General features: G+C 35.6%; 1 protein-coding gene across 1 annotated transcript in view; it reads right to left on the minus strand.

The window, feature by feature from the left end:
- Window positions 1-22,569, minus strand: part of Thoc2 (THO complex subunit 2) — a 106,051-nt gene that overhangs the window by 40,099 nt on the left and 43,383 nt on the right. Inside the window, 9 exon segments of the mRNA XM_087903014.1 lie at window positions 822-1,001; window positions 2,430-2,547; window positions 5,533-5,629; window positions 7,535-7,615; window positions 8,082-8,175; window positions 9,049-9,133; window positions 12,146-12,247; window positions 12,348-12,478; window positions 12,889-12,930. Of these exon segments, the coding sequence (XP_087759140.1) occupies window positions 822-1,001; window positions 2,430-2,547; window positions 5,533-5,629; window positions 7,535-7,615; window positions 8,082-8,175; window positions 9,049-9,133; window positions 12,146-12,247; window positions 12,348-12,478; window positions 12,889-12,930 (930 nt within the window).

Below are 22,569 nucleotides of genomic sequence, written 5' to 3' on the forward strand. Positions count from 1 at the left end.
GACCACTATGGTGGGGGGAACAAAAGAGGAATAATAGGATACAAGTGACTTAAGGGGGAACTAGAGAGAACAAGTAGATCTTTAATTCAGGACAGGAAGGAAAGTAAATACAAAGGGACAAGGAATAAGGGCCAAATAAAGGGATGTCTTAAAAAGTCATAAGGAATCATGCTATTAATTATCTACATAAACATACCCATAAATACATGCAAATTTGATTATATCATTTTAATGAAAATTTATCATCTGAGCTGACAATACTGCCCTTAAGAGCTCCAGACTACTAAACAAGAACTCCAAAACTGGGTATGAAAACCCTCCATTAGTTGCTAACCAAGGATTGTACAAAAGACTCTCAAAACACTTATCTAAAAATCCTATAAAACAATATGCACAAACAATGAGAAGTCAACACCTTTGTCATTATTTATAGAACTATATTACACACAAAAAATATTTTATTAGCCAACAAAATGTGTTTAATCTTATTACTAAGAAGTAAAAGATAATATCTACTTTGCCACAACTGAAATTACAGATTTCCAGAGATCAAAAAAGAAGGCAAACAATCTGATACTGGCCTTTCATAAGGTGGAATATCTAATTAACTGAAAACCTTACACACAACCTCTTCTACAGCCATCTCTGAAATGTCATAATTTGCAGAAATAGAGGCCCTATTTAGGGAAATCCTATTTGACATTACAGATGTTTCATATTCATATGGTATGTACAAATGATATGTTTCAAAGGACATTACAATCTCTATTTTATCAGGATTAAAGAAAATTTCTCTCTACACCAAAGCTTCGTTCACTTACCTGGTCATAGAGCTTTCCCACAAGTTTCAAGTGTTTCTCTCCACCCTCCTGAAAAATTACTCCATTCCTCTGCTGAGCCATAAGTAAACAGAGTGGAAGAGCAAGATCATGGTCCAATAGTGCATCCTTTAATCTCTGAGAAGATTTTTTAGTGTTTCTGATCTGGCCAAAATAACCACCCTATACAAACAGAAGAAACATATTTACTGCCTATATGCAATGTATGCCAAGCTGCCTCGCTGGAAAAAGAAATAAAGTTGAGACACAGTCTTTAAAACATTTCTGACCAGGGGCTGGAGAGATGGCTCAGCGGTTAAGAGCACAGCCTGTTCTTCCAGAAGATCTGGGTTCAATTCCCAGCACCCACATGACTCAGAACTGTCTGTAACTCCAGTTCCTGGGAAACTGACACCTCCACATCAATTTACATAAAGTTAAATAAGCTATAAAAAAATTAAAAAAGCATTTCTGACATAGGAGTTACAATCCAAGCACCTGGAATGCGAGTTCAAGATCATCCTTGACTACACAAGTTGGACGTCAGCTAGGGCTACAAGGGAAACTCAAAAAAAAAAAAAAAAAACAAAAAACAAAACAAAAAAACCAGCATTTGGGAGGCAGACACAAATGGATCTCTTTGTTTGAGGCCAGCTTGGTCAACTAAGCAAGTTTCAGGACAGGTTCTAAAGTCTTTTATACTTTCAGTCTTTAAAGATCCCATTACTAGTACATCACAGCACTTAAAAAAGAAGGTAGCAGTAGCCGAGTGGTGGCAGAGCACACCTTTAATCCCAGCACTCGGGGAGGCAGAGGCAGGTGGATCTCTGTGAGTTCAAGGCCAGCCAGGCCTAGAAGAGCTAGTTCCAGGACAGGCTCCAAAGCTACAGAGAAACCCTGTCTTGAAAAAAATAAAAACAAGAAAAAGAAGGTAGCAGTGGTTTTGAACTACATATGGCTTTAACATTAGGCTTTAGGTACTTATATACTATTTGAACTCTATACTATGACCACACATACAGAATTGTCTACTTATCTGTGTGAAACATGCTCTACAATCCACAGTGGATAAAAAGGTGGTACCAAATTCTACACAAATTATGTTTTATTTATGCATATATACCTATGACAAAGCTTAATTAGGCACAGAAAGAAATTAGCAACAATTAGTAAAATAATCAGAATGATAAAATAAAACTATGCAAACATAGTCACTCTCCAGTATGTTATTATACTGCATTCATTCTTATGAGATGAAATGCCACTTAGGCATAGTAATAAAGAATTAGGAAACTTAAGCAAAGGTTACTTGAATACAAGCATATTACAGCACCACCAACTGATAACTAAGACTACTATTCACATAGCCAATATGAAAACCCAAGATGGCTTGTACAGTATGGATATGCTGGCCAAAGAGATAATTTATGAGACAAAAGTGAGCAAGAAGAAGGCTAAAGATTTACATCATTCTACACAGGATGGGCCTCAAACTATTTATTTATTTTTTTTACATTTTTTTTCTCTTTAATTTTGAATTGTGGTAATTGAAACCTTGAAAAACAAATCCATAGATATAGTGGGACCACAAACAGGAAAAATAATTCTTACCTCAGCTTTTAGTTGCTCCCCACCAGTCATGGCCTCTAATTGCTCTGTTGTCATTTCCTCTGTAATTTCGATTCCTGCCATTTTTTGTACCACTTCTTTCAATATTAGTAGGTCAAAACTAATACAAAAAAATTAAACCAGTTAAAATTTCAAATATAAAAAATACAAAATAATTAATATACTGAGAATATTTAAACATAAAGAACAAAAGGGAACACCAAGGCTTGCTTTTTTATTTTAATTTTTAAATAAAATGGTTATATCACTTCTAGTACTACAATAGAAATATTTCATGTTTACCTTTGCTTTTTTTTTAAACCTGGATTAACCTGAAGTTTGGGGATAGGATACAAAAACTAAAAGTAATATGAAACATACTCAGATACTACTTACCCAAACTTCATGTTTTCACTCATAGTTTTCATTTACATCCACCCTGTCCTTCCTCCCTACCCACTAAATTTTATGTCCCCCACGGGTTCAAGTGTTAAGGCCTTGATCCCAATGGTAGCAATATTTTTGGAAGATTCTTGAAACTTTAGGTGAGGCATTGCTGGAGAAAACAGGTCTCTGGGAATATATATTCTTAGGGGCAGTATCTTGTCCCTGACCCCTTTGCCCTCCCATTCTCACACCTTTTGTCTGTCTGCCTCTGTGTGTCTTTCTGTTGTATCTGTTTCTCTCCTCACGTCCTCCCTCTCCCCATACACATGTCTCTTCATTTCTGTGATGTGATAGTTCTGCCCAACCACACCACCTTAAGTGGTGATATTCTGCCTCACAACATAGCTGCTACCTCCAGACTGAACCCTCTGACACTGATTAGAAAATAATCAGTCTCATATGGCTTCTTTCAGGAATTTTTCAGAATGACAAGAAAGTAGCACAGACTACTTTACAGAATGAACAAGAGAGTAGATGATTTAAGAATGCTCGTTTGCTCCTTTAAATGTCTAAGAATGCACATTAGCACAGAGCCATGTGTTTACAAAACTGCAGCCATTACCAACTAGAGTAACTCTAATATTTAATCTATTATTCATAGTTCATGTTCATCAGCTGCCAATAATATTTTCCTTCTCCAATTCACAATGTTCAATAAGTTTCTTACAGTAGAGAGCCATCTCGCTAAAACTCCAAATAAGAAAAATGAATACAGCCCTACAATACCCATATAATTAGAAAAGAGAAGGGTAAGGAAGGAAAGAAAATAGTGGCAAGTTGTGGTACTTGAACCAAAAGTAAAAGTTTTTACAAAAACACTAAGCATGTTCTAGCTATATAGTAACAGCTATACATTTTTTGAGACATAGTCTCACTATATAACCCATAGTAGCCTCAAATTCATGCTTCTCCCCCTAGATGTTCTGGCATCTCCCAAAAACACCTGGCTAGGTATGTACATTTAGAACTGTCAATGAAAATAACACTTTGTGACTTCAATAACTTTCTTTAATTACATAATTTTTCCAAATGTAAAAGCATATCTATCAATATACAAATTATTGGACAAGAAATACTTTTCTAATATTCTTATCGGGGATTCCTTTCAATTTGTCATGCTTTCCCAAATCAGGCAATTTCATGCAAACTAATACACAACTACCAATGTAGCATTGAGATGTATTAAAACAGTTTTAATTAAATGGCCACAAATGCGTATTGACAATAAAGCAAACTAAATTATAGATTAAAACTAGTGTTCTCATGGCTTGTAGAAGTAAAGAAGTAAAATACAGAAGTGACAGAGATTACAAAGGTAGCAACAATGTCCCAACAAAACCGAGATATTATATATTTTTAATTTTTCCCAAAGTCAAAATAGCACTGTCGGAAATTAATTTAGTGCCTGTTTGAAACACCAAAGAGCTTTTATTTTTTTGTTGACTTTATATCAGAAAGTGTCCATAAACAATATAGTTATCTGATTATAATCAATCTAGTGGTGCTGTTTATTCAAAGCCTAAGCATTGCCACTGGCCCCATAGTATGTACAAAAATAGGAAAACAGTTAAAAATCACGTAAGTCTTACATATTCCTAAATTCACATTCAAAAAGTAATTTTTTTGCTATATATTTCCTTAAAGAAACATTCTGTCAAATGTGTAATGTAGTAAAGAAATCAACAGTGTAATGTTTTGCCATAAAAGAACATTCAATATTTCTTATTAAACATGTATTCAAAAATCTCAATGGTAAAAATAAGCTAACTGTCCTTTTAATGAGTTTTATCTGTAGCCAAATATTATATTACTAAAGAAACAATCTTTCTAATTTATATTCAAAATTCAATATACAGACATGCATAGTAGCACATGACTCTTTGGTGTAGCAGTTCCTTCTGTTTATGTGTTGCTTTCATTGGTTAATGAATAAAGAAGCTGCCTTGGCCTAGTTGATAGGGTGGAACTTAGGTAGGCGGAGAAGACAACTGAATTCTGGGAGGAAGAAAGCAGAGTCAGGGAGAAGCCATGGATCCTCGGCCTGAGACGAATGCTGGTTAGAATCTCCGGTAAGCCACTGCTACATGGCCATACACAGATTAATGAGATTGGGTTAAACTAATATGTAAGAGTTAGCCAATAAGAAGTTAGAGCTAATGGCCAAGCAGTGCTTTAATTAATACATTTTCTGTGTGGTTATTTTGGGTGTAAACTAGCCAGGCGGCCAGGACAAACAAGCGGCCCCCATCTCTCCTTGCAACAACTCTTTAATCCCAGTACTCAGGAGGCAAAGGCAGTCCTCTGTGAGTTTAAGGCCAGCCTAGACTTCTTAGTGAGTTCCAAGAAGGAATTCAAGGCCAGTCTGGATTTCATAAGTGAGTTCTAGGATGACCAGGGCTACATGGTGAGATACCATGTCAAAAAAGCTAATTCTATATACACGCAAATGGAATACTTTAAAAGGTTGAGGGAATAAAGGTATGAATTTTAAGAACAATCAGAACTGCAAATGAGACTCTCTCTTAAAAAAATATGTATTATATAAATAAGTAGTCATTCCAGTTAAAAATCTATGAATCTGACAAAGTAACAGTAATGTCATTATTCCAAATCCACCAGAAGTGCTTGAATTATTGAATTTCATATCCATATAACTTACCTTTTGCCTGCCTTTAATTGATTGGCTACATACTGAAGAAGACCAGCAAGATCAATCGGGTATTTACGGAACACTGCACCACAGAAACTAGCCAGACCTACATGAAATAAAAAGTTATGAAACAAAATGTGTTACTATAATTTATTAGTATTAATGTATTAGTATAATTTCAACAAATTCAATTTCTAAAATAAAATGAGGTATAAATTTTTTTAAAGATTTATTTCATGTGTGTTTGCAGTTTCCAGCATGTTTATATGTGCCCATGTTCATACCAGCTGCCTAAGGAAGCTAGAAGAGTGTATTAGATCCCTGGAACAGATGCTGTGGGTAACTGTGACTGCCGTGTGGGTGCTCGAAACTCTTGTACTCTTGAAGAGTAGCCAGTGCTCTTAACCACTGAACAATTTCTCCAGTCCCATATGAATTAAGTTTTGACTGATGTAACTGAATGGAGTTTTACAATACCTAATGTTTATTAAGTATACATATGTAAACATATTATCTTAATTCTTACAATACCTTAGGTTAGTATAAACCTACCGATGAGGCGAAATGAAGAGATGGATCATATAACTTGATGGTGGTGGTAACAGTACTAACTAGGCAATAATTCAACCTATGTACCCTGATCAGTTAGGACTCAGTCATGTAGAATACCAAGCAAACTCAAAACAACCAAATTCCCACCCATAAAACAAAGTCAAAATAGACTGTTTATATCTAAGAACATGCTACAGTTATAGACAACAAAAGAAACAAGCAACTTTCCTAAAATCAGACATAGACCTTTTTATTTTTATTTTATACATATCAAGGTCTTGCCTAGATGTATGTTTGTGTACCATGTGTGTGCCTAGTACCCATAAAGGTCAGAAATTTGTGTCAGATTCCCTAGAACTGGAGTCACAGAAGGTTGTGAGCCACCACATCAATTCTGAGATTAGAACCCATGTCCTCTGGAAGAGCAATCAATGCTCTTAAATGCTGAACCATCTCCACATCCTAGAAAGACCAATTTGAACCAATAATCCCTTTCACTTATAGAAGAGAGAGGAAACCCCAGGAAAGAGTAAGAGGAAGAGTGTCTGGAACTTATCTAACTTATCTAACAGTTATTTGCTAAGCACCTATATAATTAAACCAACATAGTCCTGCCCTTGGAGCTTAGAATTCAATAAGGAATTCAGAAAACTGAATGGATATGGTGAATAAAAGGTTCTATGATAGTACTAAAGCAAAAGATTAGACTTCTGGATGGTTTGCATTAATAATGAGTTTTCCAAAAAATGACTTCCTGTTTGAAATCTAATGATGACGAAATCAGAAGATGAACTGAATGAAATGAATGATCATGAAAGGGTATCTAAGTAGAGGAAAGAAGGTAAAAAAAGGTCTATGAATGGCACAAAACTTCAGTATTAATGGAATTAAAGACTGACAAGTGGGGGGGGGCTAGACTAGTAAGGGCCTGATTTTATAAGACTTGAAGCACTTACTTTGTAGCACTTTCTAAGTATTTCATGGGCTAAGTAAATGTAGAATGCTTGCTTAGTATGTGAGAAGGACCAAATTCAGTCCCCAATATTGTAAGGGAAAAAAAAATCAAACTTTACAGGACAATAGGAGTCACTACAGGATTCAGATTCACACACATTACAAGACGAAAGATCTTGTAATCTTGTAAAGAGGATGAATGTGCATCCTCTCATTCAGCTTCCAAATGCCTCCCCTAAATTCTTCTGTCTACATACTAACCCAGTCCAACCCTGCTTAGCTTCCCTGATCAGATGGCACTTAATACATTCAGGCTGGTATGGCCAGAGATTGTTTCCTCAAATTCTATCATAGTAAAAAGTAGTTTCTTGAGTAAAAACGTTAATAAGTACTTAATAAATCTCCATACAGACCCAAGGTCTCAAACAGTTAACAAAGATGGCGGTTAACACTTCCTTAGTATCACCAATAGTACTATGAGCCTTAGAAAAAGAAGAGCACTTACTCTGAAGCCAGTTTGAGATGGTTGTGTCATCATGCTTCATTTTCTCCTTTTCTGGATTAGCTAAAGCTTCAATAATACAATCTTTCACACATTAAGAAAAAATTATCACATCAGTAACAAAGACCCTTAAACCCCCACATCTTGAAGGAGAAATAGAAATAACTATACTCAAAAGCTTCAATAATACAATCTTTCACACATTAAGAAAAAATTATCACATCAGTAACAAAGACCCTTAAACCCCCACATCTTGAAGGAGAAATAGAAATAACTATACTCATTGTATATCAATTCTCCGTTGCCCTCTTTCTCATCTTCTAACAAGCAACATTCTACCTGCTTCAACATGTTTGGTAAAACAAGGTCTCTGCTTTCACACATGTGCATGCATACACACACACATACAATTTATCTTCCAATACTTTGTTTGATCCGTCAAATGGAGCAAACTTAGATCATTACCTAAGGAAATCAGAACGAATAAAATATTCAGCATTTAAATACAGGTACACATGAAGTCTATATATGGCTTCACATGAAAGGATACAGGCCAAAACATCATAATTCAATGAAGTGAGGTATTTCAATGAATCTACTACAGGTGTTATCAAGTTATCATATTTCTGTATTTGTGACAAGATCTGAAAGAACAAGAGTAAGTTGCATTAACTAAATAAAAATTTATATGCTAATTAATGTTAATACTTATCCAAAATTAGAAATAATACAATTAAAGTGGTTTTTCTATTTTGCATATAATTATAAATATAAATAAAGCATATTACATATTACAATTAGTGCTCTATACAGTATTTTTCTAAGGCTACATTTTCCATTTAGAAAACAATTCCAAGGGGTCTAAATTTGGATTTTGGAATGGTAGAGGCCAGTCCTGTTTTAAATGTTATTTACTCTTTCTAAAATGAACTCTTTGCTCTTTGTTTCAGGTACACATTTTTAGTCTTGTTGATTTTTTTTTTGCGATTTGTTTTATCAAATGAGAGAGAAAACATGATGTTGGGTAGCTATGAAGGCAGCAAGGAATATGATGAAAATATACTGTATGAAAATTTCAATAATGATAATTTCAAAAAATAGGTTAATGCCAGGCAGTGGTGGCATGCGCCTTTAATCCCAGCACTTGCAGGGTAGAGAAGCAGGGGGACTTGTGTGAGTTTGAAGACAGTCTGGCCTACAAGAGCTAGTTATGGAACAGTCAGGGCTATACAAAGATATCCTGTATTGAAAAACTTTTTTTAAAGAAAAAAAAAAAGAATGCAACACTGTTAAAACTGAACACTATTTAGATGTTTCTAAAACATAACAGTAGTTCTGTTGTACATTACTAGAAAACTGATCAATATTATGTGAAGTTTTGTTTTAAGCATAAATTGGCATTTCATCAGCTTTTTCTCAAAACATCTTAAAATTTACATCATTTCATTTCCACTTGTATTTATTTAAAGAAAACCAAAAGGAAAACCCCTTAAAATAATATTAACTTCAAAACGTACATAATCAAACAAAATGGTTGGATTGCTGTGGCTCAACTTGCCAATTTGTCTTCCTGAAGGCTTCACATTTTCCTTGGTTAGACGCCTATAGAGGGAGAGAAATGTCAAGGTTCATACTTAGTATGGATCCATACAAACTACTGCATTTTCATCTACTCTGCAGCAGAAGTTGAACTTTCAGAGGGAATTTCAAAGTTTAAGAGTTAGTTATCTATTAAGAATAAAACTTACTTTACTATACAAATACATAATATAACTTATTATTAGACAAAATTGGAAGCTTTTCTGAGATGATTACATAATAAAAGAAACTCTAAAAACAGCTATAAGTGTGATAAAAAGCAATCCATTAAAACAATGTTATAACCAGGTGCTTCCTCTTCTTGTTTCCTACATTCCCATTCCCAACCAGTGGAGAAGAGAGTCCACTGGTTTAAACTTGACTCCATATTCTCTGCCTTCACACAACACCACATTTTTGGGTGGTCTACTTGCCAGGATTTACACTCTCCCTTCTCACGTACACTATATACTTTATTCTATTCCCTCTGTCTTCACTACCCTGAAGGGAAAAATAAGCAAAACTAAACAAATAATTTCTTGATGGCATTCAACCTTCAAGCTACCAGAGTTTCATGCATAGAAAACACAACCAATGAGCATTTAAAGAATGAATGATTTGAAAACGTAAAATTACCCAAACAGCACATTAATATACTCCACTCTCAGTGTAAAAGGTTTAAGCAGCAAACTCATAGTTTGGTGAAACAGTTACAGCTAAAATATAACAAAAATCCAAGGACATTAAAAATTCTACACATTGTTCTACACTAAATAACTGTACTCATATATGCATTTATATTGATGCTTTCTATGACACAGGAATACAAAAATGAGAGCAGTTCTTGCTCTCAAGTTTGGCCTAACTAAAGACTCATATTTAAAATCATTTTTTTTTAAATTTTCCCGTTATTTTTTGTTTGTTGGTTTTTTTCTGCCAGTCTCACCTTAGTTGGAAATAATGGTGGGCTCAAATTCATTGTCCTCCTGTCTCAGAGTGCCAAATACCAGGAATACAGGAGTATGCCAGTACTCCTAAGAATTTTCTTTTTAAAAAGCTAAGAAATCTGAAAACGGTACTTATATCCTATCAATAATATGAAAAGTGAAAATAGTATGTCCATATTGCCTGGAATATACATAAAAATGCCTGGAAGAATAAATAAGAATCTAAATACTGGTTACTTCACATTTCTCTTTCTGGAGAGAATTGAGTGTGTGGAGAAATGATGAGAGACATTTTACTGAATACCTTTTAAAAATGTATATATTTTATAAGGGCACAATGTGATGTTTTCTATATATGCATTGCAAAAGGAATCTGTCAAACTATCATTTTATTGTCTCAAAAACTTAACTTTTATATTGTGGTGTGAATCTCAAACTATTCTTTTAGAAATTTTAAAATACACATTATTGTTAATTGATCACCACACAGTAGAATATATAACTAAAATTTATTTCTTACATCTAAGTGAAATATCGATTCCTTTGATGGACATTTCTCCTTTCCTTCATATCTCTTTTCCCCCCATATTTCTCCTGCTGCTACTGCCTGAGAACCACTTTTATCACTTTAAAAAGGGAGGAAATTCTATCAACCACTACATTGATAAAATGGGAGAACACTGTGGTAACTGAACTAAAGTAGGCACAGAAAGATAAAGCTGTAGAATATTTGCATATAAAATCTGTATACTCATTTACTAAAATTGAAATCATTTGGCCATATAATTTTCAAGAACTTTCTAAAAATACAAAAAATGAAAAAACTCTCATTGCAATGTGCTAAGTAGAATGCTAGTATAATTTCCCTAAGGTGTACTAGATGTACAAATCAATTTTGTTTGGCAGTATGATCTGGGGAAGGCTTCAGAGAACTGACACTTGAGCTTACTTTCGAAGAATGAAACAGGGATGCAGAGGAAAAGGCAAGCTAAGGGAAAACTTGTACAAATGAAGGAAACAAAAAATACATACAATGAAAGTAAGGCTACAGAGAGTGTGCTACATTCATACATTCCGGTATACAAGTAAGCTAAGTACAGCTGGTAAGTATAATCATTAGGAAATGAGGTAGGATATACGGTAGGAAAGATCAAGAAGTATCTCTCACATCATCATGCCATAAAGTTTGACATACAGCCTGCCAAGTACTGTCAAGTCACCCGAGGATTTTGAAGTGAGGGAATAATTATGAGATACTATGCTATTCCAGATAAAAAAAATTAAGGTTGTTGTTATAGAGCACAGAAAATCAAGGAAATGATAAAAGCACTCACTCAGTACCTAGCACAAACCATAATAACACACACACACACACACCACACACACACACACCACACACACGGCCTGATCATTCTCATATATATGTGTATATACATGTGTGTTTATGTACTATGTTATGATATAAACAACCTGACCTGATTCTGATAACCTAGAAACTGTATCTGTAGGTTTAAGCCAAACCTCTTTCAAGCACCAAGCCTACAGTCTCCCCAACAATTACTTCCTAAAATAACTTCATCTCCCATTAAATAGATATTTTCTTCTATCTTCCCACCCCATTATATATAGTCTATGCAACAACTGTGACCGTGCACATGGCTGTTTTTCCAGTAGACAGTCTTCACAGACACAGACCCATACTAGCATAAAGAACACAATTTTCGTAAGCTTCAAATAATTTATGGAAAAGTATAATTAATATCACTCTTACAAACACAGTTTGATTCCCAGGGCACACATGGAGTAAGGAGAGAACCCATCTCCAGTAGTTATTCCCCACCCTCCACATGCATACCATGGCATATGTTATGCCCACATACATAGACATATAAATCTAAAAAATATTAACTTGTAATTAAAATAAGATTACATAAAACTTAAATCATTCTAGCTACAATATATAATCAGCTATACCTTTAACAAATATTTATGAGCTTTCTCTAAATTAAGACTCTCAACAAGATGGCTGAAACAAAGCAAATTATGTCCAGACATAAATAGGATTAATATAAAAAACAGTAAAACTTACTTCATGATATACTTGGCTCTGTCTATTGTTTGAGCTTTAACTTTCACTAAAAGTGGGTGACCATTATAAGTTTCATTCTTCCACTGGCCATATAGACGGTATCTTTAAAAAAATTAAATGAAAAATTAGAAAACATTAGGTGCTTAAAAGTTAGTGCACTAGAATTAATTAACAGGAATCAACAATCTGAGTAAGTATTTACCTATGCTGATAGGGAAATGTTTTAAACATCCCCCATAGTTCCTCAGACATGCAAGCATTGCAGTCCATCAAAGAAAGAGATGGAAGTAATACCTGGTCAGTAATGCTAAGCAAACAGCTAAGGATAACTTCCTAAGAAGAAAGCAAGAAAAAAATATGTCAATAAGGGTCCTATTTCAATATATCGTCAAAATAGGAGTACTAATCTTAAAAGAATTGCCATTTTTAAATCTCATAACACAATATATATATTTCCCCACCCTATCAGTGTCTTTTCTCCATCCAAGATAGCAAATGTGGTGAGATGCAAAGGAAGTAGCAAAACAGTGAGGGGCTTAACCTTTTTTCTTATATAATATGGTAATCTTCAAAAAGAGGATATTGGCTTTAGAAAAAAAGTATAAATGAGCTGCCAGATGCTGTACTGAGCACATAAATTATAAAATAATTATTTCTGATGATAGTTAAATCTTGTTCATAGTAAAATATTCAGCATGCTACATTTGACAGACACTCATTATTTAATATTTTCAGTCTCTTACCGTTTTTTCTTTATCTTCTTGTTTGCTTCCATCTGACTGAAACTAAAATTTAAAACAATAACATATTTAAAAGTTGTTTCCCAAGTTTATAATTTTAAAAATTAAATTATATATTACTTATATGTTTGCCTTTTTTACATACATGGTTATTTGAAATACAACACACCACTAAGAAACATTTTAAATTTGTATGTATATTTTAACCTCTAAATAATTTTAAAATCCATGAATTTTAAGTATGGGTACAGTTTGTTTCTTTATTTTTACATGTGTGTCTATGAAACGCGGTCTCATGTAGTAGTCCTAGCTGGTTCCCAATTCTCTTTGTAGTTCAGGCTGACCTTGAATTTCTGATTCTCCTGCCTCCACCTCCCAAGTACTTGCATTATAAGTGTGTGTCACCACATCTAGTTTATGAAGGACTAGGGTTCAAGCCCAGGGCTTTCGGCCCACTAGACAAGCACTCTGCTAGCTGGGCTATTACCCCCAACCCTAAGTACCAGTTTTACGTGACAATTCTTAACATCATTATAAATCAAAGCTTCTGAAAACTCATATTAAGCATTAGTTACTAAACTTAGGAAAACTGTAATCATCAAAATCATTTAGGTCTAATGCATTTATATTTTCAATCCACATTCCCTGACAGTAGCAGTTCTCAACCTACCCTGCTGTGATCTAAGCCTAGTAAAACTACATAGTTTTATTCCATAGAAATAGAGTATTTTTACAGTAACTGAGTTCGTTTACTTCCCTGAGTAACTCTAGTCAGTTTCTAATGTCCACATAACAATTCTTAATATTGCATAAGCAGAAAGATTTTAAAAATATAGGACATAAAGAAAAGCTACCTAGAAGAGCAGTAAACCTTCCTATCAAAAGCTCATTCCAACAAGGATTAATAGAAATAAATCAGGAGGTACACGCAAATTAAAGCAATTTTTAAAGAAGATAAACATATTTCTGATGGTGTGAAAGAAAATGGCCCCCAAAGGGAGTGACACTGTTAGGAAGTGTGGCCTTGTTGAAGGAAGTATGTCACTGTGGGGACAGACTTTGAGGGCTCTTTTTCTCAAGCTTCCCTCAATGTGACAGTCAAATCGACTTCCTGTTGCCTGCATATCAAGATGTAAGGACTCTCAGCTCCACCACCACATATGCCTGCTCCCCACCCTGATGATGACAATAGAGTGAACCTCTGAAATTGTAAGCAAGCCACCTCAATTAAATGTTTATTTATGAGTTGCCATGGCCATTGTGTCTCTTCACAGCAACAAAAAACCCTAACAAAACAACATCCTACTCCATTCATCTCTTCCTTTTCTTTTAGTTTACTTCACTTTCAGATTGGGAGTAGCATTACACATCACCCACGCAATACTCTATGCTGCAGTCAGCACTAGGCTGAAGCAGGAGACATCAGGAGGTGGGTGCAAGCTGCAGTTATATACTAAGTACCACACACTTAAATTTTGAAAAGAAGACACAGTTCCTATTTTGAAGTGACAACTCTTAAGCTACAAGACATCTGAAGTGCTTTCAACATTTGAATTCTAAATTTGAGTAAAAACAGAGCACTCAACTAGGGTTAGAAAGGCCATCATCAAAATCAACTGAGGTTCCAACATGACTGTATAATGGCATAAAAGACAATGCCATTATACAACAATACTCAGCACCCGAGAAATTAAAAAAAAATAGAGGCATCAAGACAGGCTTTGAGAAAGTTGAGAAATAAAGAGAGAATTATAAATAAAACTAAACAAATAGCTTCTTATGAGTAATGATCTAACAATTTACTGCCTTATTTTTCAAATGTTACTTTAGAACTGTTACTGTTACCTCTGATGAAAACATTTAACGTTTGTGACTAGACTGCCTGTAAAATTATAGCACTGTATTTTTTTAAAAGATTTATTTATTTATTATGTATACAGTCTGTATACTTGCTGGCCAGAAGAGGGCACCAGATCTCATTACAGGTGGCTGTGAGCCACCATATGGTTGCTGGGAATTGAACTCAGGACCTCTGGAAGAGCAGTCAGTGGTCTTAACCTCTGAGTCATCTCTCCAGCCCCAATTATAGCACTATTTTAACTTACCTTATTAACTACCAAGTATTGAGTACCTACTAGCTATAGTATATTAGATTAAAAACTGCACATACATACCTCAAAACTATTCTATGAAAAACCCTTTTTGCTAGAAAGTATCCAAAACAGGTCCCATTAAAATAATTTAGAATGGGTCTAGAGAGATGGTTATTATCACCGATTGCTCTTCCAGAGGACCCACGTATAATTCTCAGCACCTAAGAGGCAACTAGCAACTACCTCTAACTCCATTTCCAATAAATTCAACACCCTCTTCTGGCCTCCACAGACATTTTACACATATGCTACACAGACACATAGGGAGGCAAAACACCTATATACATAAATTCAGAATATTTTTTAAATAATCAAGTAAAAATAAAAATATTTGGAATTTCTGAAGATAGTGGCACATGCATGAAATACAAGAACTCAGGAGTAGAGGAAGGGAGGATTTTTGAGTTTAAAGCAAGTCCTGGCTAAATATCAAGATAAAATAGTAATTTGGAGTTTAAAATACAACCCATAGAAAGAGTTACAGGAATGGGAGTTGGAAATTGTTTCATTTTTTTCCACTGCTATATATGAATAGTTTCCATTATAAATAACATGTGCATCTAACTTTAGAACAAATTACAGTTTAAATATTAAATCTGTTTAAAGAAATGTACTCATATTTTAGTTTGTCTTTCCCCAAAAGCAAACAATATTCAAGTGCAGGCAAGTAATCCTAGGAAGTACCAGTAGCAAATTAGCACTGTAGGTAAAAAAGGTCCAACACCACAGCAGATTCTGAGTCTCTGTGGAAATGTCTTAGTGACAATCAACTCAGTGGTTGAAAACTGAGCAGAGAGCCTCTGAGATGTCTCAGTGATGTCTCAGTGGCAAAAGCACCTGCTAGCAAAACTAATGACCTAAGATTGATTCCCCCAGAATCCACAGAGTAGAAGGAAAAAACAGACCCCAGCAAAATATCCTGTGATCTCCACATGTGCTGTGGTATGTATGTATGTATGTGTACATACACAAGACACACACACACACAAAATGCACGAATATATTTTTTAAAAAGACAGCTGAGAAAATGTTATGTGGTGTTAGATCCCTAGCAGTTCATACCTTACTTGTGTGGGTAGCACAGGCTCCCAGAACAAGCAGTGAGAAATCAGACAGCAGAATGCTAACAACTTAGAATATGGCAGCATTTGCTGTCATGCATGTTAAAAAAAAAAGCTTCTCACAAGTGTTTCTAGAAATTACTTCTGTTCTTTGCACTTTGAACTTGACTTGAAATTAGTTTCAACACTGTTGACACAAAACAAAATACTTGAGGGGGTGGAACAATAGCTTGATGGTTAGGAGCACTTGCTGCTCTTGCAGAAGATCTAGGTTTGACTTTCAGCACCTACACTGGCTCACAACTACTTACAACTCAGTTCTGGGGGATCTGATGGTCATCTCTAGCTTCTAAGGAACCTAAATGCATGCAATACACACACACACACACACACACACACACTCATATATACCATTAACAATATATCTTCTAAAATTTAATTCTTGGAAGATGAAGCAAGGAATAAATGAATTAAAAACGTATTTTACCTTTTTCTTGTATGAACTTGTATATACTCATTAATCTCCTACTCTTAGCAAAACAAGTCTCATAAAAAATAAGTCACACACCATTCACACAGAGTTGCCACTTGCCTACTGATATTTAGTATCTGAACCTAGAAAGTATAGCTAATGTTAAAATTACTGCATAATCTTCCTGTGCCAACTGCCATTAGAGCAGCAGTTATGGCCCAGTTCAACCCCAAGGCGGTGGACTTCAACAAAAGCCAAAGTGGCAAAGCACAGCAGCAAGCCGATGCATAGCCAGCAGTACTGGCACCTCACCAAGCACACCAAGTTCATGCAGGACATGATCCAGAAGGTGTGCAGCTTCATGACCTACAATTGGTACACCATGGAGCTGCTCAAGGTGTTCAAGGACAAGTGCTAGTTCAAGTTCATCAAGAAAAGAGTGGGCACACATCCACACCAAGAGAAAGAGGGAAGAGTTGAGCAACAAGCTGTCAGCCATGAAAGAGGCTGTGGTCAAGAAGGACTGATGCCCCCACAAGCCTGCTCCCCTACTCAATAACACTTATGCTGCACAAAAAAGATACATTTCCTAAATATGACTGAATACTTTATCAATGAGGAAAATAAGGTGATCTTAGTTCAAACCAATTACTATAAATGACGATACAAAAATACAAACACACACACACACAAAAAAAAAAAACAAACACAAGCATCTTGGTAGTTTTCCCTGATTGGTCTCATAGGAAAGCAGGACTGTTTTATGGTAAACTTGGTCTCTGCAATGTGTAGTTGTGTACATCTCAGCATTTGAGAAGCAAGGGAGGCAGATCCCTGTGAGTTCCAGGCCTGACAGTGATACACAGTGAAACCAAACCCTGTCTCAAAAATCAAACAAACAACCAAAGAAAACACGACTTGTAGAAAGATGGCTCAGTGGTTAAGAGTACTGGCTGCTCTTACAAAGGACCTGGGTTCGAATTTCAGCATACACATGGTAGCTCACAAACATCTTTAATTCCAGCAGCAAGAAACCCAATGTCTTGTTCTGACCTCTGTGAACACTGAATATGGAGTAGGTGGGCCTTCTATCTATGTGTTACTTTCACTGATTAATAAAGAAACTGCCTTGGCTTTTTGATAGTGTAGAATTCAGATAGGTGGAGTAGACTGGAAAGAATGGCTGAGAGAAAGAAAGCAGAGGCAGGCAGATGCCATGATTCCTCTTCCCAAGATGGAAGCTGGCTAGACTCATGCCGGTAAGCCACGACCTCATGGTGACATACACACATTATTAGAAATGGGTTAGTTAAGATGTGAGAGTTAGCCAATATGAGGCTAGAAATAATGGGCCAGGCAGTGTTTAAATGAATACAGTTTCCGCGTAATTATTTTGGGTAAAGCTAGCCGGGAGCCGGGCCACAGGCTGCAGCTACTATCACTACATGCATGCACAGAGAGCATAAACACGCATGCAAGCAAAACACCCAAAGGTATAGAATAAAAATAAAATCTCAAAATAAAGAAACCAACAGACTTTGGCCTCAGTTCTTCATAGTTTGTATACAAAGTATTATATTAGCCAAAGTATAGTAGGAGGCATAACAAACAGTATCAATCACAATAGTGTCTATTTGAAAAACAACTCTAATGAAAGGTTTAGTTGTTTTGAAACATTCTTGGGCTGATGAGATAGGGTCATCTGGTAAAGGTGCTTGTCATCAAGGCTGACAAGGATCTGAGCTTGATCCATGAGATCCACATGGTGGAGGGAGAGAACTAACTGCAAGTTGTCCTCTGCTGACCTCCACACAGTGCTGTGGTATACATACATGCATACATATGCGCACATAAAATAAAAGTAGTCAAAGTTTGCTTCTCAGAAAATCAGAAAAGAAGCAAAGAACAAGGGGAAAACAGGAAGACGGAAGTTGATTTACTGCAAGATCCAGTACTACCAGCCTTAGACACATATGCAAAGGATGCTTCATTCTGCCACAGACACAGCTGCTCAACCATCTTCATTGTTGCTCTATTCATAATAGTCAGAAACCAGAAAGAACCTAGATGTCCTTCAACAGATGAATAAATAAAGAACATGTGGTACATTTACACAATGGAGTATTTCTCAGCTAATAAAAACGTGAAATAATGAATTTTGCAGGTAAAAGGATGGAACAAGGAAAAAACCTCCTGAGGGAGGTATCCCATATCCAGAATGACAATATGGTATGTATTTGCTTATATGTGGCTATTAGCTGTTAAGTCAATGATAACCAAGCTACAATCCATATAACCACAGAGGGTAGGTATAGAGTAAGGAACTATAAACAGATAGATCTCATCAGGAAACAAAAATAGAATAGTTATGAGTGAACATGCAGGGGACGAGAAATAGGAGGATTAAGTGGGGACTTTGAAAGGAGGGCAAATGAGAAAATGTGGGGAGAGATAGCTAAAATTAATGAAAATTTGAAGGGTGGTATGGAAACCCACTATAGTAGAAGTTTCCTAAAATATATACATATATGAAAGTGATCTAAATGAAACCGTCAAATACTAGGGGAGACAGAGGTACAACTGGCCATTTCTTGTCACCAAATGAAACTTCCAGTATTGGGACTGAGTTACATATAATTGAGTTGTTGGCAAAAGGAATCCCATAGGATTACAAACAACCCAGGTTATTGCTTTACAAAAACTGATGGTAAGGCCTCGTTGCTGAAGACAATACCTACAGATCTCAATGAACATGAAGCAGTCAAGGTGGTGCCTATATAGAGCCAACACCCTACATTCTACTTCCTTTAGTATAGGAAGATACTCTGTACACTACCAAAAGAGAAAAAAATAAACACCATCCTAGCCAAAAAGCCTTGATTTACAATGCTGTACTGCCTACTAAATATGCTAGGACAATGATAGCACAATGCTTGAGGGAGTAAACAACTAATATCTGATTTGACTGAAGGTCCACTCCGTGAGATGGAACTAATACCCGAAACTGCTTGGGTGACCACCTGAGGCTAGAAACTCCAGGTACCTAGGGGAAAACCAAAAGCTGCTGGTCTTTAAAAAAATGATAAAATGACTTCTAATGACATTCTACTATATTCATAGACCAGTGCCTTGCTCAACCATCATCAGAGACAGTTCCTCCTGCAGCATATGGGAACAAATACAGAGAGCCACAACCAGACATTACAGAGAATGATAGAACTTGGAACACTATGCCCTAAATAGGATGTATCCATTAAATACTCCCCTCCTCAGCCCACCCAACCCCTGGCTCAGGGAGTGCAACAGAAGAAGAGGCAGAAAGAATATAAGAGCCAGAGATGGTGCAGGACACCAGAGAGCAAGGCCTTCTAAATCAACAGGCCCTTTGTATATAGAGTATAGCTCCCAGCTTAGTGTTTTTATAGGATTCCTGAATGTTCAGATGTTTCAGATGTCTATGTTTCCTGTGCCTTCTCGTGGACTCTTTTCCTTCTGTTTGTTTTGTCCAATTCCTATGTGTTAGTTTTTGTCATATCTTACTATATTTAATTCTATTGTATTAGTATCCCTTAGAAGCCTGTTTTCTAGTAAAAAGGGGAGTGGAACTGGATGGCAGGGGAGTTGGGAAGAAATGAGATTAGAGGGAGGAGAACTAATCAGGACATACTATGTGATAAAAAAAAATAATTTCAATAAGAGAAAAGAGCAAAAAAAGTTTGAAAATGCTATAATAAAACCGACATCTTTGTGTGTTAATAAAAAATAAAATAAAAATTGGCTTCTATATAAAATGGAAGCCAACTGACTGGTTCACACACAAAATCCAACTACAACAACTATTTTCTGTCCTTGCAGTCTGGAAAGAGACAAGACTCTTATGTGGTTATGTGTGTTGTAGGTCTCCTGCAGCAGTCTGCGCCTCCACCCAGTGCATGGGAGTAGGAGATTCACAATGGAGCTTCTTTTCTTCTCTCTTCCTACTCTTGTGAGAGTTTTTATCTTAGCAACATTTTTTTGGCTTTCTGAGGAGCCTTATCATCAATGGCAATGGCAAGACATGTTACTAACACAAGACAAATTCCCACTATGTAGAATGCCATGTATTCTTTGGGAATCTCAGCATTCTCATAATCAAGAGTCTGATATAAAGGGGGTCTTCTTGAAAGTATGGCAAAATTGTAAGTTACTCTGTTCATTTTTTGTCATCCCCCAGTTATGTCAAGGATAAAAATGCGCAGGATGCTAGAGCAGAGAGAATAGTAGTGATTTCTGGTCAGATTTTAGATTATTAGTCACTGCCACCCCCTTTTAAGTCCACAAAGGAGGATCAATTCTGCTTAATATACTAAAGTAACAATTTGATCTTTGAACCAGAAGCATCAGCATCACCAGGAAACATGTTAGAAATGCAAATTTCCAGCCAGGCCTATTGACCAAATACTGAAGTTTAGGACCAACCATTTGCATTTTAGTAAGCCTGACAGGTAATTATGATGCATGCTACAGTCTGGTCAACACTTTAGGATGGCTAAATTTTAAGTATTAAAATACCATGTGTCCGTGAGGCTATGGAGCATCTGGAAGTCTCAAAGATTGCTCTCAGAAATGTAAAATACTATAGATATTGTCAGTTTTCATAATTTCTTCTTTGCTTTCTTTAAGAAAGGCTTTTACTATATAGCCAGAGTTTGCTATATAAACCTGGATGACCTGAAAATTTTATGGAGATCTGCCTGCATCTGTCTCCTGAGTTCTGGGATTAAAAGTGTGCACCACAAAAGGGCTGGAGAGATGGCTCAGAGGTTAAGGGCACTGGCTGCTCTTTCCAGAGGTCCTGAGATCAATTCCAAGCAACCATATGGTGACTCACAAGTAACTATAAAGAGATCTGGTGCCTTCTGGCCTTCAGGAACACATGCAGGCAGAACACTGTTTACATAATAAATGAATCTTTAAAAAAAAGTGTTCACTATCACATCCAGCATTTTTGTAATTTATTACAGCTCAACATATACTTATTTATTCCACTAACAAATCCTACTTATGGTAATGCAAAAATATGCCCCCCAAAGTATAGATATTAAAAGCATCTTTATAATAGCCCCCACCAGAAATAACTTAAATATCCATCACCTGGTAATTTATCAGTAACTACATGTTTACATATAATGAAATATTATTACTCATCAAAAGGACTACTGACACATGTAATAACTTGAATGATGAATCTCAAAACATTAAGTGAAAGAAATCAGAAAAGAAAACACTAATTATTTACATAAGATTATAGAAAAAGCAAAACTACAATGACGGAAACCAGCAACACATAAGGGAAGCTGACTTAAGTAAGGTAGGAAAAAGGTAATTTAAGACTGGAGATGCATGTCATATGCACATTCCGTGTCACATATGTTTTTTTAATAGTCTAAGTTTATAAATGAGGTAGGGGCATTGCTGGTACTATTCAATTTCTTGGTTTAAGTGGTAGACACATGGGTGTTTAGTTTTAGAAAGGTCACTGAACTATACAATCACAATTTACATATTTTTCTGTATCTATAATTTATTTCAATAAAAGCTTTACTTAAAAAAAATGAGCTGGGAACACAGCTCCACGGTAGAGCACATACTCAGAACACACGAAACACCACGTTGAATCCTATCACCTAAAATAAGTAAAAAATAGAAATAATAAGCCCAAGAGTTTGTGTTTGGAAAAATTACAAACAGCTAATAGTAATGATCCAAAACCGCATGCTAGAAAATATACAGAAGACAGATAAGGGGAAAAATAGTAAGAAAGTGCTAGTTATAACAGAATTCAAAATATGGATTTTCCTAAGGGAGGTATCTGATGAATCATCATGGGCTTTCCATAAACTGAGTTATATTATTCAACACAGCTTTCCTTACATCATGTTTACTTTGTTTCTGCTTTTAGAAATACTCATCAAAACAAATATATTCATTTCAAATTTTAATTTTCTACTAGGAAGAA

The sequence above is a fragment of the Myodes glareolus genome, chromosome X (assembly GCF_982192425.1).
Source record: "Myodes glareolus chromosome X, mMyoGla1.1, whole genome shotgun sequence".
Classification (NCBI taxonomy): Eukaryota; Metazoa; Chordata; class Mammalia; order Rodentia; family Cricetidae; genus Myodes; species Myodes glareolus.